The following is a 26,569-nucleotide window of genomic DNA, read 5'->3' as shown; positions in this document are numbered from 1 at the left end:
ATTAAAAGAATTTAACGTTTATTATGTAATGGATATTATTGTTACTTTATTTAAACACGAACGTTGTCAGGCTTTGATTATTTAAATATGCTAAAATGTAAAGTAATGTAGAATAAGCTGTTGCCAATCAGATGGCGGCTTCAGGAAAGGGAACTGCGCTAGTCAGTTGAGCGAAGATGTTCGGCGCGCAGGAAACGCGGTCGGAGATGGGCAGAGAACAGTTCTGGTCTAAACACCAAAGAGTACAGTTCGGATGGAGACACCAAAGAGTACAGTGCTAGTCTAGACATCAAAGGACACAGTTCGGACTGAGACGCGAAAGCGGAAGTTGGGTCTTTAGGGAGCTAGGAAAGTGAAACGACTTAGAAAATTTCGCGTTGTGTGGTGTGGCGGGACTTAGTCACTGAGCGGTGAGCAGCCGCGCGCCTGGTGTGAATTCTAACTTTTCGTGTAGTTAGGGAGGCGGAGTATTGGACTTGTGTTTCGCCATGAGATTGTGAATGATCTAACTGTATCAAACAGATATGCGCTCGAGTGTAACAGTAACTCTAAATACGACCACTTTCGCTATTAGTTTGCTTTCCGAATAAAAATTATTCTAACAAAAACGCAACTGTGTGGCCTACATCATTTATGGGTCGTTACTTTAGTTCCCTATATTATTATTACTGTTATTGTATGTTATCTTAACTTGGTATTTCGCAAACTTGCCATCAGCCAGACAATTTAACCAAAGGGTCACAAGTGTCTAATTTAGGGCGTGCAATATGACACGTGCGGTTCAACCCCTAGACGAGTTTGAGCCAAGACATTTCGACGAAGAGGAACCGCATGTAAGCCCGAACATCTTTGGGATGTTAGCTCGTACTGATATGGTGTGATTAATGGTGGGCAGTGTCTTTGGCCAGCTGTTCGTCTGTGTAGCCACACGGAGGCCGTTAGCTGAGGCTGCAGAGCACCCACCTGAGCTGCGGCCTCGCGTTGACGGCGTCCACGAGCTGCAGCTCGGCGTGCCGGCCGCAGCCGCGGCTGGAGAGATGCAGCCACTCCGAGGTTCCGTCCCGCGCCGCCAGGCGCGCCCACAGCTCGCTCCACGCCTCCGCCGGCCCGCCGCGGTTCGTGCACCACGCCTCACCGGCTGCCTCCTGCTGGCCCTCCTCTCTGTGCACAGAGCGTACTATTAAGTGCTGCGCCTCGCCATTACCACTGAAACTATCCTAGACCTAAGGGTAAAGCACTAAAAGCCATAACAGATTTCTTATGTCGTAGCACACAACACAGTGCTGTCAGTTATCTCAACCTGTACTACACTTTGGCATAATGACTAAAGTGCCGGTAATAAATAATTTTCGCATGTGTAGTCTGTTGGAAGCTAACGGTGTCGCTGCAGTGGTAACACCGGTTCCCATCATATCACCGAAGTTAAATGTTGTGGGGCTGGCCTAGAACTTGGATGGGTGACCGTCCAGGACTGCCGAGCATTGTTGGCAAATGGGGTGCACTCAGCACTTGTGGTGCCAATTGACGAGTTGATTGACTGAGAAGTAGCGGCTCCAGTCACGAAAACGGAAAATGGCCGTGAGGGGTATGTGCTGACCACATGCTCCACCAATCTGCATCCAATGACACCTGTCGGCCGACGATGATACGGCGGTAGGTTGGTACCGTTGGGCCTTCCGAGGCCTGTCCGGCCGGAGGGACGGAGAAGAGAGAGGGAGAGAGAGACTGTTAGAAAATCGACATGAGAGATCAGGAAGCTGGTGTGGTCTTGACAGGTGTGTAAGAAAAGTAATGAGATTGATCTTTTTATCTGCCAAAATTTTTATTTTTTTTTCCGGCAACAATATTGTTACCTTCAGAATAGTTCCTTTTGGCAGCTGTACACAGGCGGAGTCGTTTTTCCGAGACTTGGTATCAACATTGAAACGCTTCAACTGGTAGGGCATTTAAAATGTCGATCACATTCTTTTGAATGTTCTACAGACTAGCAAAATGACGCCAGTTTGATCTCAGAAGAGCAAGCACACGTTCGGCGTTAACGTCGGTTTTTGAAATTGAAGGTCTCTATGAGAGAGGCTCATCTTTAACGTGTTCTCGGCCTTTAAAAATTATTTTTTGACAGCAGAAAACTTGTTATCTTGAAACGGAATGTTCCCCTTCAACTGTTCAAACGCCACACTTGCGTATTCCCCAAATTTAAAGTGAAACTTTGTGGCATAAAGTCGCTTTCAATCCCGTGTTCCCTTTTCATAACACCCAACAAAAACACAGCTTCGCTGATGTCGCTCTCAAAAATCACGTCCTGTACGGAGCTGAAACTCGGACTGAGAATCTGGAAGGGTTGAAGACATCTGTCAAAACAAATAGAACAAAAAGCGTTGCCAAATTGCTCGCAGTGTTGTCAGTTTGATTACTTTTCTTACACATTTCGTATGTAAGATACGATATCAGGTAAAGGTCAAATGGTAAATAAATTACATAACAAGAATTTATACCTATACAGGATTCCTGAAGAAACCGCAAATGTTGTAATTGAAGAATATGAAACAAAAGAACGGTTTATGCATAAGTATAATTGGTAGGCTGTTTCCATAACTGTATGTTCAAAATACGGGTATACATAAAAACACGACGTAATAATAACTAACATTTCAGATTTCTACTTGTGAGGCGTTTCGGAGGCTTTTGAGCCCTGCCAGAGTCTTTATCGATACCTGCCTCTGTAGCGTAACTTCTTCGGCGCATTGTATGGTTACTGTGGCTCGGGCGTCCCGCCAGCGGCACCAGAGTAATAGTTCGTGAACAAAAATGCTCGCGTATGAACTACAGCGAAGGATTGGCTGTGTGTCCGCTGCAGTGCTGTAACTTGTGGGCAACATTCTGCCGACAGCTCCGTTTAACGGCGAGGAATTAACTTCGGCAATTGGATACGCTTGGAGTGTCGAGGCAGACGTGTTGACCGTTTAAAGGGAGTAGCCACACCGTATGACGTGGCTGTTTGCTTCCTGCTGGGGCAGCGGCCAGTCGAGAATATGAAATATGAGTCCGAGTGCAGGAATACGCTGGATTGCCTGGTGGACAGGGAGTTTGTGGTGGTTTTAATTTCAGCCACGAACAATGTGGAAACTACATTGAACATCTGCTTTACAAATATCGGGCCCTGGGAAGAGGTGTTGAATTTGGGAAACCCTCTGTTCTGCCGTAAGGTTCCGCTATCCTGACAATCGAGGCACTTTACGCTGTTATACAGGGTGTCCCACTCAAACCTCTCTGATTTCAAAGACCCAGGAGAAAAAAAAAAAAAAAACACAGTAGATACGACAGTGAAAAATGCACCACATTGTAGAACATCTCAAAGAAGTTATTTATCATCAATATACCTCTACATGTGAACCATTTCCAGAAGAATATTGAGTGTATATCCTATTTCTTGCCAAGTTCTTTGTAACATTTCCTCTGTTACTGTTACAATCGCATTAGTGATACGAAGTCGCATCATAGGAATATCGTCCACTTTGGTCGCATACTCGAGGTGCTTCACGAATCCCCACAAGAAGAGATCAAGCGGCGTAATGTCGGCTGAACGTGGTGGCCGGGCAATGGGTCCTCTGTGTCCGATCCAACGACTGGAAATTTCTTATCCAAGAGCGGGCGAACAGCCGTTGACCAAGATGGCGGAGCGCCATCTTGATGAAAAATGATGTTGCATTGCAAGTCTTGTATCTGAAGGAACACAGACTGCTCCAACATATCCAGATGTACTGACCTAATCACTGTTTACTCCGCAAAGAAGAACGGTCCAACAATCCTGTCGTGCATTAACCCACACCAGGGGTTTCATTTAGGGTAGTCACGAACATGTTCAATGACAACGTGCGGATTTTTCGAACCGTAAATCCGAACATTATGCCTACTAACCCTTGCTGATAGATGAAAGATTGCCTCATCTGAGAATAAACATCTTTCCAAAAATTGGTTCAAATGGCTCTGAGCACTATGGTACTTAACTTCTAAGGTCATCAGTCCCCTAGAACTTAGAACTGCTTAAGCCTAGCTAGACTAAGGACGTCACATACATCCATGTCCGAGGCAGGATTCGAACCTGCGACCGTAGCGGTCTTTCGGCTCCAGACTGTAGCGCCTAGAACCGCTCGAACACCCCGGCTGGCGAAATCTGTCAGAAGCGCTGGCGGGCTACAGATATTTCCTTCAGTTGACTCGACTGTAGGAGTGTCTTAGTAGCAAAGAATAAATCTATTAAAAATTCACGCATGAAGCGGCATTTTATCACGAATCTCTGTTTATGACGTCATATTTTTTGAACTATGATAGGTAGGCTGTTCCCGCTTCCCACAGAAATTGTTGCCTGCCACTAAGGGACATGAGTACCAACGTTGGTTGAAGTCGGTCAATTGGTTTAGGAGGAGATGTGGAACGTACAAAGATACATTCATCCTTTTTTATAATATATACTGATTAAACTACACCTGGTAAACATTAGTTAGATAACACCTCACAGGCACAAACAAAAATAAAACTGTAATTCCTGTTTCTACGTTTTTACGTATCACTTGATACAAAACAGACGCAAATAATGGCCGTTTAAGCGTTATACGTTGACGGTCGATGTACATGGTTACTTCATAAAGGCACCAGCTAATACTTACTTGACTCGATCCACATTGCAAAGCTACTTGCATTGAGACCTCTCGGCTCACTGGGGAGGGGTTATCGATACAAGACAACTGCAATATTTAGTAAATGATGTTTTAACAAATAGTATTTTATAGAGCATCAGTAAAGCAGTTCCTATATAATAATGAAAGCTAGCAGTCAGAAACGTATTTGGATTTACATGTCACTACGTGAGATATAAGTCACTAGCATGGTGCAAATATTCTATGCACTACTCTCGTACGATAGGCCACATTTTACGCTGCATAATGAAATCAAACATCTTTCCAGGAAGCTGGCATCCATATCAATACGCTGAGCACATCCGCAGCAAATCGTTGTCCATAGTTACAGAATTTGCACTTTGTAAGCACACATACGAAGACGCTGGTGAACTACACGATGCAATGTTGATCGAGGTACATCAAGTTGCCTAGATGCTTGACGAATTGACCTACAAGGGCTTCTGAGAAACGTTTGTCTGATGTCCTCCACTGTCTATTCAGAAATTCCGTAACGTGCACCGCGAGAATGTTTCAGAACACTTCCTGTTGCTAGAAACTCCTTATACCGTTCCTTAATTGTTTCCACATCAAGTGGATCACATTCATACACACGACGATAATTTCTTTGCACAGTAATCGGCGATTTTGTTTCTGCAAACCCCACTGCTGCTTGCGCACGCTGCTGTGGAGTCGCCATTTTCACTTCATGCGACCATAGTGCACTCTGGCGACGATACTTGGCGCTTCTGACGCGAGAAGACAAATTCTTTAGATTAGATTAGATTAGTTTTTCGTTCCATAGATCCGTGCTGAGGAGATCGTCGTGGATGTGGAACATGTCAATTTTTTTAAGCTAAAATAACAATACTAATAGTATGAATATATACAATACATCATTTGTTTCTATTAAAAAATTCGTCAATGGAGTAGAAGGAGCTGGCCACAAGTAAGTCTTTCAGGCTCCTTTTAAATTGATCTTTATTTGTAACTAATTTTTTTATGTTTGCTGTCAAACTATTCAAGATGAGTGTTCCTGAGTAGTGGACCCCTTTTTGAACTAAAGTAAGTGCTTTTAAGTCCCTGTGCAGATCATTTTTGTTCCTGGTATTGTATGTATGAACTGAGCTGTTTGTTGGAAAAAGAGATTTATTATTTAGGACAAATTTCATTAATGAGTAAATATACTGAGAGGCAGTAGTTAGTATACCCAGTTCTTTGAAGAGGTTTCTACAGGACGTCCGTGAATTTACTCCACAAATAATACGTATTACACGCTTTTGGACTCTGAAAACTTTTGTTTGACTTGAAGAGTTACCCCAAAATATTATACCATATGACATTATGGAATGAAAGTAGGCAAAGTATGCAAGCTTTTTCCTTTTTATGTCGCCTTTGTCTGCTAACACTCGAATTGCAAATACAGATTTGTTAAGGCGTTTCTGCAGTTCTGTGGTGTGCTCTTCCCAACTGAATTTATTATCAAGTTGTAATCCCAGGAATTTGAGACTGTCAACCTCTTCTATCTGCTCTTCTTCGTATTTTATGCATATGCTGGGTGGAAACCTCTTACAGGTTCTGAACTGCATATAGTGAGTCTTTTCGAAGTTTAATGTCAGTGAGTTGGCTTTAAACCATTTATTAATATCCATGAAAATATCATTAGCAGATCTTTCTAGAACTACACTTGACATACTATTTATTGCAATACTTGTGTCATCTGCAAACAAAACGAACTCTGCTTCTGGCAGTGTAACTGATGAGAGATCATTAATGTACACAAGAAAAAGCAATGGCCCTAAGATGGATCCTTGTGGGACACCACATGTAATTTCTTCCCATTCTGATGGTGACTGATGACTTATTTAACTAGTCCCTTGCACTGACACCCTTTGTTTCCTGTTAGTGAGGTATGACTTGAAACATTTTGCAGTGCTGCCCGTGACACCATAGAATTGTAATTTACTTAAAAGGATGTTGTGGTTCACACAATCAAATGCCTTTGACAAATCACAGAAAATACCTGCTGCTTGTAATTTGTTATTTAATGAATTAAGTACATTTTCACTGTAGGTGTAAATAGCCTTCTCTATATCAGAACCCTTCAGAAATCCAAACCGTGTTTTTGATAACATGTTATTTGTGGCCGGCTGGAGTGGTCGAGCGGTTAAAGGCACTACAGTCTGGAATCGCACGGCCGCTACGGTCGCAGGTTCGAATCCTGCCTCGGGCATGGATGTGTGTGATGTCCTTAGGTTAGTTAGGTTTAAGTAGTTCTAAGTTCTAGGGGACTTATGACCACAGCAGTTGAGTCCCATAATGCTCAGAGCCATTTGTTATTTGTGGTCAGATGGTTGAGCAGCTGCCTGTACGTTACTTTTTCTAAAATTTTTGAGAATGCTGGCAAAAGTAAAATCGGTCTGTAGTTTGATGGTATCTCTTTATTCCCTTTCTTGAATAGAGGCTTAACATCTGCATATTTTAGCCAGTCAGGAAATGTCCCAGTTATAATTGACTGGTTACACAAGTAACTTAGAATTGTACTAAACTCACAAGAACATGCCTTAATTTTGAGATGCTCTATAATGTGGTGCATTTTTCATTGTCGTATCTACTGTGGTTTTTCTCTCCTGCGTCCCTGAAAACAGGATGGTTTGAGTGGGACACCCTGTATTGTGCGGACCTGACCACTGTGGGCGCATTGGTTATCCCCTGTTCTTGCAATAAGCAAGTGTGTTGCTTCTTGTTAAATTTTGATAAGTTCTGCCTAGTATTTGATGGAGGATTGCCTTGTCGGCATAGACGCGGCAGTAGGCTGGCGAGTGGATATTGTATATAATCCATTTTGTTTGTGTTTACATTGTATATAAAACTGTATGAATTCTGTGCCTCTGGCGGAAGTACCCCTCACGTTTATTGTTACTTAGCTTTGGACTTGTTCTGTCATACTTCTGCGTTAAACGGTATTTATATTTTGATTTTTGTCGCCTCTCACACTGACGGCCTTTTAGATGATTGCTTTTTGGTATATTCTTTAATTTTTGTTTTACTGCCTGAAGACTAAATATGTGACCTACTTTGTATATTTTAAATAAAGGTTTAATTCTGTGTGCTTGTCGGAGTATTATTTAAAACCTCGTGTGTTTCAGGCAACCTCTTACTGCTTATGGACCTTGACATTGTAGAGAACTAAAAATTTTATAAGGCAGCCCAATGCAGGGCGTCGTTTCTTAAAGCTTCCTCTTCAAGAGTTGCTTTATACCTTCTGGTCTGTTGCCAGCTGGTAGTGAAGCTGACAACTTGCAGTCAGCGCAGTATAGTTATATTTATATTTGTACCAATACTTTTACATTTGACATACCGTTGTGTGGTGATCTTCCTGGTAGTGGGAAGTACATATGCAGTGTGAAGCGATTTTGTTACACTCATGGATGACACATTGTAAAAATTCAAAAGCATAATAAAATCCGATGATGAGACGGGGATGGTTATATTCTGATGCGCTTTGTTTTGGTAATTTAATCTGACTGCTGTCATGGTTAGTTGCCAAATTTCTTTCTAAATTCTGCATATATTGGTTGCCAACTAAAGCGAGCTACATATTGTAACTGTTTTAAAATTGTATTTAAACATATTGGTCGCCTTGTAGACGCTGAGTTAATTACTGTGTTTATTTATTCTATTGCCTTTTAAGGCGGCTCATAGTTGCTTTTGCCCTCATTGTTCAGATTATTTACCTGTGGAGAATTACTGATATTGTATTTAATTGCTTTTCTAAAGTGTCCACTTGGAATATTAAGAGAGCTAAAACTTCTTGCTGTAGCTGAGTTTTGACCACATTGTTAAACAAAGTAAATGAAACTGTATCGATTTATTTCATCCAGCACCGAAGCACTCATCAACTTAGTTCCTTACGTTTCAGCTTTGTTCCATCAACGTGTGGCAGATACGGTCTGGGAAAGCCAATCATATGAAATTACAAAGGATGTAAAGCTAAAATGTAGAGCTTTCGACTAAAGTACACCAAGAATGTAACTAGAACTGCAGGCATTTCGACGTTGTTGGTTTTTCCCGGATCAATACATCTGAGCTAAATGTCGGAACTGCCCCTGATGATACAGAAAAGGCTTTACATTATCACGAAAAGATTGTTGCAGTGCTGCTCATTGAAATTGGATCCGCAACTGCGATTTATTATTTGAATGATCTAATGTTCCCACAGCTGTCATATTTGGTCTAATGTTTCAGTGGAGCGAAAATCAGGCACTCTAAAAGATCAAACTATCTTTTTTGTCCTAATATTTATAAATAACAGACGGAAATGGACAAATGAGATATCAAATGAACCAGAGGGAAGTCTAGTTCAGAAATGTAAGGTTTAATTCCTTACAAATAATAAAGGTAATTAAGAAAAATTAGTTAGGATTTTGAGGAAAGTAACTGTCCGAATTTTCTTAACCGAACTAAAAGTGGAAAGTCGATAAATGGCGTATCAAATTAGCCAGCATTAGGTCTGTTCCTCCAAAAATGATTTAATTCTTTCAAAGTTGTAATGGTAATTAAGTAAAACGCAATCAGTGATTTAAGGAGAAAATGAAATATTTCACCAATACTGGCTGCCAACTACATAAATGAGCTATCAAAAAAGTTCATGTCTTCAAGGTCTAACTATTTTGAGCATAAGAAGTTACTTTGATGTAGAAATTGTGAATTCGTTCTTTCACATCGAAAAAATAAAATCAAATTACAGCATAAATTGAGACGTCTCTGCTTTCTCTTGATCTATATTACTCTTAATAATAAAAGAGTACTGATAGATATTTAAATAAATTATACTTCATGCTTTCTGAACAAAAATTGAAAGTAAAAAGAAATCTGAAAAGAAACTGGCGAAATGGTGAAACAGATTAGAGAAACACAGAACGCGTCTCATTTGCTGTACAAGATTTCGGGTTTCATTCGAAGGTAAGTCAAATATTTCTGTAACATATTTTATTTCTAACATTTAGACGAATCATTTCACAAGACATATGACCCTTTTATTATTCATTTTTATTTGTTTTAGTTTCGCTCGTTGTTCTGCTGCGCAGTTTTGGTGTTAAACTATTGTCAAGTAATTCTTTAAACGGAAACAAGATGAATTCAGTGTATTAACTTCACAGTTGCCCAACTGTTCCTTAAACCAGTATAAGTTAAAAGCACAAAATTCGAACTCACGAATGAGTGCTGACGGATGATGAAAACCTTTCTTTTTAAAAAACCGCTAGCAAATTTAAGCATTGAACTCGTAGCTAGAACTGAAATTTTACGAAGATTTGATAAAAAAATTTTGTGACATTCTAAAATAAAATGCCTTGCATGATCAAATAATGCACTTTATTCGTAAGACACTTCTGTATTGAGTATTTGTATCCGTCCGGATCTCTCACGAAAACTGAATGCGAAACTGTAACTTCAGTACAAATAAAAATTCTTTGTATTAGATATAAATTCCGTGACAACGTGAGTGCTTGTTATTATGAGAACGATGAACCTGCTAAGTTCACTGCGCTGTAGTAGGCTACTGCGACAGTAGATAAAAACAGAAGTTATTCAACCCTATCTCACTTCTAACATTTCACTTTCACAGATAGACTCCTAGATGGCGAAGGCAACGCGTGACTCTACCATTACTAGTCCATGATCTCGTTCTGAACGGGCTATTCATATCACTTTTCGGTGCGTAAATAACGCCATTATTTAGTTATGATCTGAGTAACACTATCTATGGAGCCAAAGCATTCTGGATTAAATTTATTTCAAAATGAGATGCGAAAGCACGCTGCGGATTGCTAAATCTTCTTCGGTGACAGTCTGAATCACGCAAAGCTATGTGAGTAAACATTATCATCAGAAATATTAAGCTCTCTGTGTTAGACATCACGTTTCTCTTCTAACACGTGAGTCAAGATTAGGAGCAGGCCTATTTCTGTTTGACATTGACGTTTTTATCCCGTTGTCTGTTGCTGAATTAAGGGATTTGGTTTATCTTGTATTTCTACTCCTTTCAAAAAATATTATTGACAGATACCATAAATAGTTTTTTAATCACATCAGGATTTTGGGGCCTTATCTTGCAAAACATGCCTCTTTTGTGTATGACTGGAAGGAGATAAATCTCGTGTTACTTATTGTTCTTCACAAGAGAATTATAAGGGGCGATAAAAAGTTTCCGTTCGAAGACCCCACAGTCCAGAATCGGAATGTCGATCAGAAAAAGTACCGTGAGCTTTGAGACAATCATTCCCCCGAAGCACTCGTTTCGTAAAACAATGTGTTCTGCTGCGTGAAGAAGTCCGTAACCGCATTCTGCGGGTCATCGTCCGATAGGAATCGTCCACTCCTCAAGGCCACTTTTTACGGACTGAAGGCGTGATAATCACATGGGGGAGAGTTCAGGACTCTAGGACGTGTGCTCGAGGTCTCCCACTTTAATAGGCGTAACTCCTGCGTCATATTTTGTTTGCGATATGTAGTTGTCCGTTATCGAGGAGCAGCAACATCCCTTGGGGCAGCATTCCTCAACAGAGGTTTTCGACGCATTTTTCATTCTCCGATGTAACAGGACGTTGGTCCTGTTTGGATGTATCGCAATTAGACTAGGTTCTGGACGTTCAACATCGACACATTATGCGAGTAGTAGGGCCGACCGAAATAATTGAAGGACGGAATCCGGCCACACGTAACATCTTCTGTGTGCCAAGGCCCCATGGGAACCGTCTACTTCCAGCGGGATTAAGATCATGTCTGCTTCCGTCGGGTGCTACCACTGACATGACGCCATCGTCAAGCACAGGTACTTTGGTCCCATGAAAGAGTTGAATGGGGTGTGTAACAGAACTCTGTTGTCTTCAGTAATTGAAATGGGTTTTGTATGTATGTGAGTATATAGCGTAGATCTAGTGAGCGACTTTTTCAGGAGTACATTCGCCCACGACACAAGGCTCCATCCCAGCTTTATGGTGCAGGCGGCCATCAATTGTAATTCGCCGTGAAATTTGATTTTTCTGCAGAGTAAAGTAACCTCTGTGCGCTACAATGAACAGGTTGTTATTGGCGTGCATTTCTTCGAAGACGAGGTCACGAGCTTTTACAGCAGAGCAATGCACGTCCACATATGGGTGCTGGGTTGCAACGTGCTTTCCGTGGTGTACAACAGCTACCATGACCAGAAAGACCTCTTGAAAATTGAACACGTATGGGACATAATGGAGCGAGAACTTATTCGTTCTCAGAGCCTGCAAAAATCGTTCATCTTCAGACTGCTTTTCACGCTTATGTTTCATTTGTTGTTGTTTGCGTTACTCGTCGGACGCAATCAAGCCAACTAACAAACTGCAAGAACGAATATTTAAAGGTTTCTTATTGGTAACAAGATCTATTCAGTTTCGTAGTTATGCACTTAGACCGCCGGCCAGGGTTGCCGAGCGGTTCTAGGCGCTACAGTCTGGAACCGCGCGACCGCTACCGTCGCAGGTTCGAACCCTGCCTCGGGCATGTGTGTGAAGTCCTTAGGATAGTTAGGTTTAAGTAGTTCTAAGTTCTAGGCGACTAATGACCTCAGAAGTTAACTCCCATAGTGCTCAGAGCTATTTGAACCGTTAATGCACTTAGACCGTTCTTCAGAAAATACTTATTTTCTGATTTGTGTCAGAATACCATCTCCGTTTTTTTGGGCACTAATCTGTTATGTGCAAGGAGAGATATATTGTTTTGCCATTCTTCCGACAAATGTGAGATTTGACACTTACTTGGGAAACTCACCATTGCACCCCCCTCATGTTTACTGGTAAAACGGCTCAGTGGATAGTCCGTAAAACTGAACCCAGATCAAGCACGGAAAAAGGAAGAATATGTATTGAACTGTGAAAAAGGAAGCAAAATAGAAACACTGAGCGGTCCAAGCTAGAGATGTGTAAATAGAGCGAATTGCAGGAACCACAGCATCATGGTTCTGTGATCAAGGTGTTGTACTGTAAAGCGGCAGATCCGTGATCAAGTCTCCCTTTTACCGCATTTTTCTCAAAATTATGAACTTTCCCTCCGGTCATTGGCGTGTCTGTTCTTCTTCTGTAACCTTGGCAGTTGTCATACCATACATTACTTACGGAACGTCAGTCATGTAAGAATACATTACCGTCGCAAGTAAAAGTGATGAATGTGAGAACAGGCGAGATGCCGCGTAGACCTCTCACAGAAATGAGAACAACAAATAAACGGGTGGGAACTATGTTACGACAAAGGAGTCAAAATTTCCAAAACGGAACGCAGTAGTCATAGCATGTGTTGCTTATGCAGAACAAATAGGAGGTACGTACGTCCGGAGGTCCCTTCCTTACACCTCTCTGTTGCAAACGGACTTAACACTACGACAAAGACACAAATCTGATTACAGCGAATACACACGTCAATGACGGTCGGACAGCTCCTAATTTTATGAAAAGAAGTGAGGCACGAGGAAGAATTGAACACAGGTCTCCCCCACCGTAGTCCAATGCCGTGGCCACGTAACTACGACACCTTGGCTATGGACTTTCGCTCTATGTTGCACATCTTGAGCTAGGACCGTTCACTGTTCTATTTTGCTTCCTTTTTTCAGAGTTCATTACACCTTCTTCTTGTTTTCATGCTTGATCTGTGTTCAATTTTCGACGGGCTACCCACTGGGCCATTTTACCACTAAACCTGAGGGGAGTACGATGGGTAGTTTCCCTTGTTAGAAGCTTTTCACCCTCCAGTCTTCACTTGTGCAGCGCTGTGAGTTCGACTGTTGGTATCTTGGAAAGCGGAGATATAAAAGAAAGGGTAACATTTCGTCACCGAAAATGCTGAAACATACACGCTCCACACGTTGTGGATTAAAGCTTGATAGTGCTGATGGTACACTCATCATCTTGCTTAGTTTGAGAACAAGGACTCACGACATGACGGACTACATTAATTGCGTCCACTGAGCTAATCTCCAGTGGTTGTGTTGTTAGGTTCATTGAATACGTGCCACTGGATGTACCGGTGTGATTAACAGTCTTTTGCTTTGTGTTCGATTTCAAATGTACGTTGCATGCATGGAATACCCTTCATCCTGTTAGAAACTGGTTGAGAGGACCTACATTTCTGTCAACAGCAGTTCCTGTCGGCTTTGGAACGAATAATTGTCGTCAAGAAGGTCTCCAGTCCCTGTCGGTTAGGATGCTTTTATGGTCATTGTCCCTATGGTGTATTACACGGCCGCCAGTGGTACATCATTCCCTGTAGACAGGTTGGAAAGTCCGCTTTCATACGCCAAATATGGCAAGTTCATTAACGGTGTGATCACGGGTACATCTAAACGGAAAGCTCCTCTCTATCATTCCATTTTATTGCTTTGAGTCTATACAACCGAGTGGCACACAAACATCATTCGACTGAAATGACTTACGTCGGCATTGGAAGGTCACATGACCACATGGTGCTAGTTCTGCACTATTTACAGTGCTACAAAGCGAGCAGTGTGCTCTTTTAAAGACATTATTTCGCTGCAAACGTGCTGCGGCAGCCATCCGTAAATGCCTACTTTTACTGCCTGTGTGTTCGTCGAAACTGTTCACCGCAGCGGCGACACTGCTCAGTTTATTGTTCTCTGTGAAAGGAAGAACAATCTGAGTCCGAGAGATGGACTGAAACAGCGCTTCAGCTGTTTTGTAAGAAAAGGAAGCTATAGTTTCGTGATCTAGTTCTAAGTCTAATAGTGTAAGTTGGCTGTTTAGGTTTTTATGTTGGTAACGCCACTTGGCGCTCTGTATGAAAATCACTGACAGTGCTGTGTGCAATCTGTGGCTGGTTGGCATTGTTGGAATATTTGCTATTGTAGTTTTGGCAGTTTGATGCGAACAGCGCATAGCTTTGCGCACTTGGAGGTGAGCCGCCAGCAGTGGTGGATGCGGGGAGAGAGACGGCGGAGTTTTGAGAGCGGATGATCTGGACGTGTGTCCATCAGAAAGAGTAAATTTGTAAGACTGGATGTAATGGACTGATATATATATATTATGACTTTTGAACACTCTATCAAAATCTTTCATTTGCTAAGTACGCCTATCGGTAGTTAGTGCCTTCAGTAGTTAGAATATTTTATTTAGCTGGCAGTATTGGCGCTCGCTGTATTGCAGTAGTTCGAGTAACGAAGATTTTTGTGAGGTAAGTGATTCATGAAAGGTATAGGTTATTGTTAGTCAGGGCCATTCTTTTGTAGGAATTGCTGAAAGTCAGATTGCGTTGCACTAAAAATATTGTATGTCAGTTTAGTGATGATCAGAATAAGTAAAGAGAGAAATGTCTGAGTACGTTCAGTTTTGCTCATCTGTTTTAAAATGAAATAACGTAAGAGGTTTGCCAGCACTGTCATTCATAATTTTTCTAAGGGGATGTTTCAACAGCACACTTCAGACTCTATCACATATTATTCTTTGTAAGTACTGTACAATTCTGAAATAGTGATAATACACACGTGTTCTAGTAACTGCTCATCGTCGTAATTATCATAACTTATGTTTGACAATATTGATCGTATACGACATGGGGCGCACGTTATTTACCATGCGTGGCAGTCATAAGTCGCCACTAAACTGCCCCTCCACCGATTGAGCAACTTAAGTCTTAGAAGAACCAATAGATGATTTTACGAAAGTTGACTGCAAAGGTGCAAAGCGTTTCCATCCTGACGCTTGGCCGGACACCAGTAGTCAACTGGCAGCTGTCTCTGCCAGCGCCCACGGCCCGCAGTTCCAGGGAAATACGCTGCTGGGTTTGAAATTCCATCACCAGGAAGGGGACCGGGTTATGAAACTTCACCTTTTCTGTGTGTGTAGTAGCATAAATGTAAGATTAATTTTATGGTAATCTAGGGGTATAAATGATGATTAAGAGTGATGTTACAAACTTTCAGAATGAGGCCACCATTTTCCAGGAATTTTTATTCGTAAACACAAAATCAAAATGTAACAAGTAGGCACCGAAATCACGTAGTTCGTTTTTCCTAGCAAAGAATATAAATAAAACGTGTCGAAAGAAGCAAAGCGAAGTCTTTAGGTTTAATACACAAAGTAAAATCAGTAAATCCACATATCCCAGACAAGTGAATTCAAGGTTAGTTTGTAATAGCAAAAATAACATTGGAGTGCTTAATTCTATCACAGACATAAACTCCCGAAAACACTGAAATCGCAACACCAAGAAAGAGTTGTGAAACATGAACGAAAATGGGAGACGTGTTTTTACATCTGAAAAAATGTTCCAACATTTGTGAAATCTTGTGGGACTTAACTGCAAAGGTCATCAGTCCCTAAGCTTACACACTATTTAACCTAAATCATCCTAAGGACAAACACACACACCCATGCCCGAGGGAGGACTCGAACCTCCGCCCGGACCAGCCACACAGTCCATATGACTGTGGCGCCTTAGACCGCTCCGTTTACCTCGCGGAAATATGGTGTTTTTTAAAATTTCGCACCAGTCACATAAGACTGGCGCTGCTAGCGCCACTGTGAGAATCAAAATGGTCGTGAGTATTGGTCACCTTTGAGATTGGAGTCATTGAGCTGATGTTGGTTAAGAATGGCGTTAAGACGACAAAGTCAGCAATCTTATCACCTCACTTAGTTAACGGGGTCGTGTATTAGGGCTACGAGAAGCTGGATGTTTCTTCTACCATATTGCAGAAAGATTTGGCAGGAATGTAGCCACTGTACATGATTGCTGGCAGCGGTGGTCATCAGGATGTACGGTCGCACGAAGAGCGGGCTCCGGACTGCCCCGTGGTACTACCGAGAGCGAAGACCATCGTGTTCGGCTTACAGTTCTGGCGGATCGTACTGCACGTGCAGCAGCAACTTGACCACTTGACCAGCAGATGGCACCACAGTGACAGAACGAACCATTACAAATTGGTTACCTCAAGGAGATCTCCGAGCCAGACGCCCTGTAGCGTGCTTTCCACTGATAACAAACCATCACCATTTTCGACTTCAATGGTGTCAAGTGAGAGAGCTCACTGGGGGGAGGGGGGGGGCAGGGTGGAGATCTATTGTGTTTCCTGATGAAAGTTGGTTCTTCCTCGGTGCCAGCGATGGAAATATGTTGGTTAGAAGGAGACCAATTGAGGGCCGGCATCCAAGCTGTTTGCGTGCAAGACACACTGGGTCTACACCTGGAGTTATGGTCTGGGGTGCGATTTTGTATGATACAGGACTGCAAATTTCTACGTCAGTATGGTGATTCGACCTGCTGGTCTCCCATTCACGAACAGCATTTCAGGCGGTGTTTTCCAACAGGATAACGCTCACCCAGATACCGCTCGTGTAATCTAACATGCTGTACAGAGTATCGACATATTGCCTTGGACTCCATTCGCGCACACGTGGGACATTATCGGACGTCAAGTCCGGTATCATCCACAACCAACATTAACCGTCCCTGTATTGAACGAGTAGATGCAGCAGGCGAGGAACTGACATCCGGCACCTGTACAACACAGTGCAGGCACGTCTGCATGCTTGCATTCAACATTCTGGCGGTTACACCGGTTATTAACGTACCAGCATTTCACATTTGCAATGGCTGATCTCGGGCTTACGTTAATCTGTGACCGTACAATGTCGATCACATGTATTTCCTCGACAAATGTATTCCTGAAATTTCACTACTCTGTATTAATTATATTTTGGTGTTGCGCTTTTTTCTATAAGTGTACATGTGTGACTGAATTAAAGAAGCTTACAGGGGTATCATTGATCCCTTTGTGTACTACGGCATGATGATTAAACATCCGAACTACGAAGATGATCAAACGATTTTACGTAAAACTTTAAAGTACAATATCTTTTCCCCGTGATCCGATTCTCATGATATTAAGTTTGTACGTTACCCCAAGTTAGGTTCAAATTTTCTGTGAAAACTCCCTGAAATTCGTCTAGTAATTTTGGAGATTAGCGCGCTCAAGCAGACAAACATTCAGACACTAAGGTTTAACAGTTTCATTATTAGTATAGATATTATTTATTTTATGATATTCCTCACAGAAGTAAGTCTGGTATGCGAACACAGCCGCGGATAACAGCTAGTAACGTCAAAAATCTGACACAAGGAATCAAGAGTCAGAAGGTGACACATGGTCTGTGTTGAATTTACAAAGTGTACCATTAAGTTTAACTGATAATAGACTAATGAGTGTAAGTTATATTACTTGAGAGAAGGTGAGCTTCTTAGCCAATATCGCTTGTAAACAACCTTTACTGTCTACTACAGCTTTCAGTAGGTATGGTTACCATTTTCGCATCTCTACAAAAAATTATAACACGTCTCCCACACCAGCTGTAAACGTTCTCTATAAAACATTGCCAGGCAAGTGAGGTACGAGCTGAACAATGGGTCGGCGCGTTAAGGTTAAAACACCAATACAAACGCAGGCCGGTGTGGTCGAGCGGTTCTAGGCTCTACAGTCTGGAACCGCGCGACCGCTACGGTCGCAGGCTCGAATCCTGCCTCGGACATGGATGTGTGTGATGTCCTTAGATTAGTTAGGTTTAAGTAGTTCTAAGTTCTAGGAGACTGATGACCTCAGATTTTAAGTCCCATAGTGCTCAGAGCCATTTGAACCATTTGAACCAATACAAACACGACGTGGCGATGCCACGTTGAGCTCGTCCCACGCGTAGCTGGCAATGTTTTAGAAAGAGCACTTGCACAAACGGTGTAGGAGACGTGTAATAACCTTTTATCCAGATCTGAAGATGGTAACCACGCTTACCGAAACCTGTAGTCGACAGTGAAAGTTGTTTATAAATGATCTTGGGCAAGAAGCTTATCTCCTCTTGAGTAATAATAACGGATCGCCCCTTAACACTCAAGATGAGTAAACTATTAAACGATATTACACACCAACTCTGACATTACTGACTTCTCTGCCTTCATGATTTACGCCAAATGCCAATAAGTAAATGTAGGGTGGCCATTGTTGAACTATATTAAATAAAATCGTCATAACTTCTGAACCGTTTGCGTTGGGACGTTCAGACTGCACGGTTGGCCTCGGGGCATGATGGGAATTAGTATGTCCATGTATGGTTTGGTTTAGCGACAAAGTCCACTTTTATTTGGACGGGTTAGTCAATATATAGAACTGAAGGACTTGAGGGACTGACAATCTGCATTTTGCGATCGAGAAGTCTCTTCACCCTCAAGTGATTTGTGTGGTGTGCAATATCCAGTCACGGGATAATGGGTGCCATATTCCTTGATGGCACGGTAGCTAAAGTTTTGGAAGATGATTTCATCCTCATTACGCAAAGCGTCCCTGACTTCGACAAGATGTGGTTCATGCAAGACGGAGCTCGACTCCATCGAAGCAGGATGTCCTGGAGGAGCACTTTCGAGACCGCATTCTGGCTCTGAGGTACCAAGAGGCTTGGGCCTCAATTGGCCGCCTTATTGTCTGGATCTGAACACAAGCCACTCCTTTTTGTGGGGCTACATTAAACGCAAGGTGTACAGCAATAACCCCAAAACCATTGCTGAGTTGAAAACAGCCATTCAGAAGGTCATCGACAGCATCGATGTTCCGAAACTTCAGCGGGTCATGCAGAAGTTCGATATCGTTTGCGCCACATCATCGCCAATGATGGCAGGCATATCGAAAATTTCACAACCTAAATGCGAATATCCGTAGTGACGTTACATTTTAAATAAAGTGTCTGCACTCCTTAACTTTAACTAATCATCGTTTTTTTCTTATGCACTACTGGCCATTACAATTGCTACACCACGAAGATGACGTGGTACAGACGCGAAATTAAACCGACAGGAAGAAGATGCTGTGATATGCAAATGATCAGCTTTTCAGAGCATTCACACCTACAACGTGCTAGCATGAGGAAAGTTTCCAACCGACTTCTCATGCACAAACAGCAGTTGACCGGCGTTGCCTGGTGATACGTTGTTGTGATGCCTCGTGTGAGGAGGAGAAATGTGTACCATCACGTTTCCGATTTTGATAAAGGTCGGGTTGTAGACTATCGCGATTGCGGTGTATCGTATCGCGACATTGCTGCTCGCGTTGGTGGAGATCCAATGACTGTTAGCTGAATACGGAATCGTTGGGTTCAGGAGGGAAATACGGAACGCCGTGCTGGATCCCAACGGCCTCGTATCACTAGCAGTCGACGTGACAGGCATCTTATCCGCATGGTTGTAACGGATCGTGCAGCCACGTCTCGATCTCTGAGACAACAGATGGGGACGTTTGCAACACAACCATCTGCACGAAAAGTTCGACGACGTTTACAGCAGCACGGACTATCAGCTCCGAGACCATGGGTGCGGTTACCCTTGACGCTGCATCACAGACAGGAGCGCCTGCGATGGTGTTCAGAAATGGCTCTGAGCACTATGGGACTTAACATCTATGGTCGTCAGTCCCCTAGAACTTAGAACTACTTAAACCTAACTAACCTAAGGACATCACACAACACCCAGTCATCACGAGGCAGAGAAAATCCCTGACCCCGCCGGGAATCGAACCAGGGAACCAGGGCGCGGGAAGCGAGAACGCTACCGCACGACCTGCGATGGTGTACTCAACGACGAACCTGGGTGTAAGAATGGCAAAACGTCATTTTTTCGGATGAATCCAGGATCTGTTTACAGCATCATGATGGTCGCATCCGTGTTTGGCGACATCGTGGTGAACATACATTGGACGAGTGTATTCGTCATCGACATACTGGTGTATCACCCGGCGTGATGGTATGGGGTGCCACTGGTTAGACGTCTCGGTCACCTCTTGTTCGCATTGACGGCACTTTGAACAGTGGACGTTACATTTCAGATGTGTTACGACCCGTGGCTCTACGCTTCATCCGATCCCTGCGAAACCTTACATTTGAGCAGGATAATGCACGACCGCATGTTGCAAGTCCTTTACGGGCCTTTCTGGATACAGAAAATGTTCCACAGCTGCCCTGGCCAGCACATTCTAGAGATCTTTCACCAATTGGAAACGTCTGGTCAATGGTGGTCGAGCAACTGGCTCGTCACAATACGTCAGTCACTAATCTTGATGAACTGTGATATCGTGTTGAAGCTGCATGGGCAGCTGTGCCTGTTCACGTCGTCCAAGCTATGTTCGACTCAATGCCCAGGTGTATCAAGGCCGTTATTATGGCCAGAGGTTGTTGTTCTGGGTACTGATTTCTCTGGATCTATGTACCCAAATTGCGTGAAAATATAATCACATGTCAGTTCTAGTATGATATATGTCTCCAATGAATATCCGTTTATCATCTGCATTTCTTCTTGTTGTAGCAATTTTAGTGGCCAGTAGTGTAGATCAATAATTGTCACCCTGGAAATAAGGATACGCCTCTTTCTCGGTGTTGTACTCACACGGTGTTGCTGTCCTTGAGGAAGGTGTGCAGTTCGCGCTCGATGTCGAACGCCGTGGCGTCGGGCAGCTCGCGCCTGCGCAGCACGCCGTCCAGCACGGCCGCCCACACGGCGTCCCAGGCCGCGCGGCCGTCCTTGGCGCCGTCGAGCACGCCGCGTATCCACTGCCGCAGCTCCATGGGGACCGCGCGCAGCTCCAGCGGCCTGCGCACCACCATACTTCGTAAGCCTCACTGCTGCTCTCCCGGGTTCTGCAACGAACCACCTCGCCGGGTCGCATGATGCTCGCGCTCTTATATACTGGCAAGACGCCGGCGAAGATTCCAAATATCTCCTATCAGGCCGATGCCGATAAAATTCTGTACTTATCTATATCTGAACTTTAGAGAGAGATTTTGGGATTTACAGTGACAGATTTCAGGATCGGATGGCATTAGTTGGGTATTTCCAAAGCCAACTCGATATCAACTGTGAGTAGGAAAACAGAACACGAGAAAGGTACACGCCAGTGTCAGTTTGGTTTAATACGTCATAAAACGAAGGAAGGAAAGGAATGAGGAGATTCTCCGGAGAATCGGCGAGGAAAAGAATATGCGGAAAGTACTGACACAAGGAGGGACAGTATAATAGGAAATCTGTTAAGGCATCACAGAATAACTTCTTTTGTACTAAAGGGAGCTGTAGAGGGAATTCATCCAGCAAATAATCGAGGATGTAGGTTGCAAGTGTTACTCCTCCGAGATGAAGAGGTTTCACAGGAGAGGAATTCGTGGTGGGCTGTATCAAACCAGTCAGAAGGCCGATGATGCAAAAAAGTGTGTATATTTTATACACACATCACCCAACTTTACGCAATTTTTTTCTGCATGATATAGGACTATGACACCATACCAATGGTCAACATTGACGTACAGGATGTCCGTTAATTACTTTCATAACCTAAGACTTTAATAACTTGCAAACTGTACTGTGTAGATGTGTCCGTGGTCGTCTAGCAGGTAGCAGGTAAAGCTCTAGACTTCGGCCCTAGATCTTTTGTGTTTAATCCCAGATAACGGGGGGACCTTTCCTACTTCTAATCTCTCCAGGACGGCCACAGGTCCACTCGGCGTGGTATTCAGTTATTTACATGTTCCACAGACTATCTGAACGATTCTTACCGAAATGATAGGGTACGAGTCAGTTTACAGAACATGTGTACGCGACTAGCGTCTACATTAATGTACACATTTTTTTAGTCCTACTCATGCAGCTACGCTTTTCTGTGATGTATATGTGCAGACTGAAGCGACGAACGAAAATTTATACAAAGGCGAGGATTGAACTGGTGTCCCTTCCACACGAGGCAGACGCATTAACCATCATAGCTTTGTAAAATTATACAATTGCACAATTGTATGGACTACCCTATCATGCCTCCCTCCTCACTCCAAATACCTATTCAGGCCTCACTCCACTTGGCATTTCCCCTAAAAAATCGTCCAAATGGTTCTAAGCACTATGGGATTTAACATCTGACGTCATCAGTCCCCTAGACTTAGAACTACTTAAACGCAACTAACCCAAGGACACCACACACATCCATGCCCCAGGCAGGATTCGAACCTGCGACAGTAGCAGCAGCGCGGTTCCGGACTGAAGCGTCTAGAACCGTTCGGCACAGCGGCCGGCTCATTTCCCCTAAGCATTGTAGAGGCTCTCCTACTATGTTGGAATAGCACCTCAGGAATGCTGTTAGAGTTTAGGGGATATACTAAGTGGACTGAGACGTGAATGGGAATTTGGCTTGAGGAGGGAGGCGTTTTAGAGTTGACTGTGCAGTGGTGCAAACCACTGTGCCAAAATGGGCGTAGTGGTTAGCTTCACTACGTAGAGAGTAGGAGATCAGGGTTCGAATCCTGTCCTTGGTACAAATTTTCATTAGTTTTTCAGTCTTCATATATACATAATAGTTTTCTCAGACTTGCAAAAGTCTTTGGAACCATATACGAGGGTTGGAACTTTAATAGTGGCAACTATTTATTTACAGCTCATACAAATAGATACGTGTTTCAAAGATTTACTAACCTTCAAAGTAGTCGCCAGCGTTGTTTATAACACGTTGCCAGTCGTAGGATACTCTTAGTAGTGGCAGTTGTGTTGACAGTTCGAGCGGCACGGTCATCTGCCCGATGAATTTGTAGCAGTTCTGAAGCGAATGCCGTGAAGTGTTCCTTCAGCTTAGAAATCGGGTTGAACTCACGAGGGCTTAAGTCAGGGGATTGCAGTAGGTGGTACAGCAATTAGCAGCCCCATCAGGCAAACAAATCTGTAACAGCTTCCACTGTACGTGGTTGAACGTTGTCCTGCAAAATAATGGTAAGGTCCTGAAGAACGTGTCATCACTTCTGTCTCTATGCTGTTCGTTTTTGGAACACAACTTACGACCAGCTTAGAGACAAAAGTTATAGCGCCGGAAACGCATATCCTTCTATTTCCATCTATTGTACTATAGATTTTTCCTTATTTTGTTACCTGAAGATATGACATTTCTGTGTCTTTATATATTGTAATTGTTTTACTATTTGTGTATATATATATATATATATATATATATATATATATATATATATATATGCATTTATGTGTATAATTGGTTTGTTTGTAAATACTATTTGTATTTGTACGCTGGGTCTTGCCTAGGGAAAACTATGCTATCGAACGAATACATCGATAGGTCGTGTGGAGAACCAAAGTGTTTAGGATTATTGGTAGTGTTAACTCTGCCGCGTGGAGCGCGGTCAGACCAGAGGGGGAGTCTGGCTGGAGTAGGGCGGTGGAGCATGTGTGTTGTGTTACTCTCCCGCGAGTTGCCGCGCTTTCGGGGTTTGGCAGCATGTAATTGCGCTCGACTTGCGATTATAGTTTCTCACACGGTGTCGCGGACGGAAAGCATTAGCTGGCGCACATCAAGAGCCCGTTTCGCCTGGTGACCGTGTCGAGAAGAAGGCGCGCCATCATCCAGTTTCTGCAACAGCAACGGCCGACAATGAGTGACTGTCGCCACCTCCTCGACCGACGATTTCAAACCCTCAATCAACCAACAAGGAAGACTGGAAGCACGTAAAGTTTTAGAACTGTATGGCAGAACTCAGCTTTTAATATTGTTCCGTTTGCCAAACTAAATTACAGCAACTTAGCATGAACCTTTGTTGCTCATTGTCCGAATTGCATTACCAAGCAGGGTCCCTTCCTTTTCCGAAATGAACTCGAGTGTCGTTGAAATTCAAACGCCAGCAATAAAGTAATATTCGATTTCACTGCTTTAATTTCAAAATTCAGTTAAAGTATTCATAGCTGACTACAATATTTAGATTACACAAGCACAAATTAAGAGTGCGAGTTTTGTTACCGTATTTTAGCTTTCCTGTGACTGCAGCTCAGCTTGGTACGTACTAAATTTTACTATTGTTAATTGTTCTGAATAATTTAATTCAAGTTCAAAGTTAAATCTCTTATTTCTTAATTGCGTAGATTCAAGTAGCTTTTGAAATGATTGTTGAGGTAGCCCAAACTAACCTTATTTTATTGAATTTCGTAGTGCTTCAGAAACAATGTTCACTATTAATTTCAGTCACTAAATTAACTTTCAATTTTCTGGTTTTATTAATTCTTTTGCTAAATTAAGTCAGAGTGTAGCAAAATTTATTACTTCTGACAAACATTCAGTTTTCACACAACACGTGTCAACCTTCAGTTGCCACGCTTTATGTGCTAGTTAAATGTGCAATAACCTTTCTTTTTCAGTTATTATAGTAGTTGTCCATAGGACTGGCGACCGTAATTTTCCCCAAATCTCAATATCTAATTAACTCCAATTAATTGTTAACGTAACATTTACTTTCTTTATTAATTTTACCCTGTTCTCAAATTTAATTTCCACCAATTTCATTTGCATTTTTCCTTTCTTTTAGATGTAACTCTTTCCTCCCTCTTTACCGGCAAATTAACTTCGGTGAAGATTGCTTTTCCCAAATATCCATTAGGTGCACGCGGTTTAATTTTTCACTGTCATTAAGGTCGATAAGTGAGGGGGAGGTTACAAAGTGATGACACTTTCTGCAGGACCTGACCATCATTTTGCAGGACAATGCTCAATCACGTACAGTGCAAGCAAGCTGTTACTGATTTGTTTGATTGATGAGGCTGCTAAGTGCTGTACCACCTACTCCACTCCCCTGACTTAAGCCCTCGTAAGTTCAACTCGATTTCTAAACTGAAGGAAACACTTCTCGGCATTCGATTCAGAATTGCTACGAATTCGTCGGGCAATAGACCGCGGAGCTTGAGCTGTCAACACAACTGGCGCTGCTAAGAGTATCCTACGACTTCCACATCGGTGGCAAGGTGTTATACACAATGCTGGTGACCACTTTGATGGTCAGTAAAACTATGAAACACGTATCTGCTTTGTATGAGATCTAAATAAATAGTTGCCACTATTGAAGCTCCAACCTTCGTAGTTTCATTTTGAAGTTTTTCTTTATCTGGCTACCAGTTTTTAGCCAGAAATTCTTTAGCGGAATAGACTCAGTTGACATTGGGAAATGATTTTTACATTACGTTGCTTTGCTACTTGTCAGACACTTTATGGTACTGCGTAAATGATAATGGGTAATAAAGGTCGTTTTTCGCCTAGTGTTGTAGGCACGGATTTTTTATCACAGATTCGTTTTGTGAAAATATATATATATCGTGACGGCCTAGTTTGAACACCTAGTTCCTTGAATGAATACAAAGGATCTTTCTCGACGACAAAAGACGGCCAAGGAGATTTTAAAATTTATGGAAAATGAGTATCCATAAAATCGTAGTATTGTGCAATATGTAGCAACGCTACTGTCGAGCAGCCTATTACGAAATGGAGGCGGCTTGGTGGCGAGCTACGGCGTCACCTGGAGACAGTATGGTCGCTTCATATTGGCTGGGTGTAGCCGACCATTGCCAGGTAGCGAGGATTTTTCGGGCCTCATTGACTGAAATGTTTGAACAGCAGCTCTGTTGTCATTGCTGGTTAGTGTTGGGTGATTGAGTATGCTTGAATACGGGGCGCACTAACGTCAGTTTTATGAAGTACTATATTATCAAAGTCGGATATCCGTTCATGTTAAAGCAATGATAAAGACACGGGTAGGTGCACCGATCCCCGATCGAATTAGCGCGGATTAATGACGAGGATTGGTGAACCGGACAGCCTAGATGTGGTTCTTAAGCGGTGAACAGCGGGTTGGTACTCCAGCCCCGCCTCAGTTACATGATTCGCAAACATGTAGAAAACTTTAGCTCACTTTCACTTGAATAACACTACACGCGGACAATTGAGACACACACATTCCTCCCTCCAGGGAGATTACTTTGCGGTGACAAGAAGATCATCCAGCCACCAATTAAGTTAATCA

At 42.7% G+C, this 26,569-nt stretch overlaps 1 protein-coding gene across 1 annotated transcript in view; it reads right to left on the bottom strand.

The window, feature by feature from the left end:
• Window positions 1-26,569, bottom strand: part of LOC124549434 — a 96,098-nt gene that overhangs the window by 50,497 nt on the left and 19,032 nt on the right. The window contains exons 2-3 of the mRNA XM_047125244.1: window positions 21,132-21,335; window positions 964-1,161 (exon numbers count right to left, since the gene is read on the bottom strand). Coding sequence (XP_046981200.1) covers window positions 964-1,161; window positions 21,132-21,310 — 377 coding nt within the window. The 5' untranslated portion in view covers window positions 21,311-21,335. The remainder of the gene's footprint in view (window positions 1-963; window positions 1,162-21,131; window positions 21,336-26,569) is intronic.

Source organism: Schistocerca americana, chromosome 1 (assembly GCF_021461395.2).
Source record: "Schistocerca americana isolate TAMUIC-IGC-003095 chromosome 1, iqSchAmer2.1, whole genome shotgun sequence".
NCBI classification, from domain to species: Eukaryota; Metazoa; Arthropoda; class Insecta; order Orthoptera; family Acrididae; genus Schistocerca; species Schistocerca americana.
This window is presented reverse-complemented; position numbering and strand designations above follow the sequence as displayed.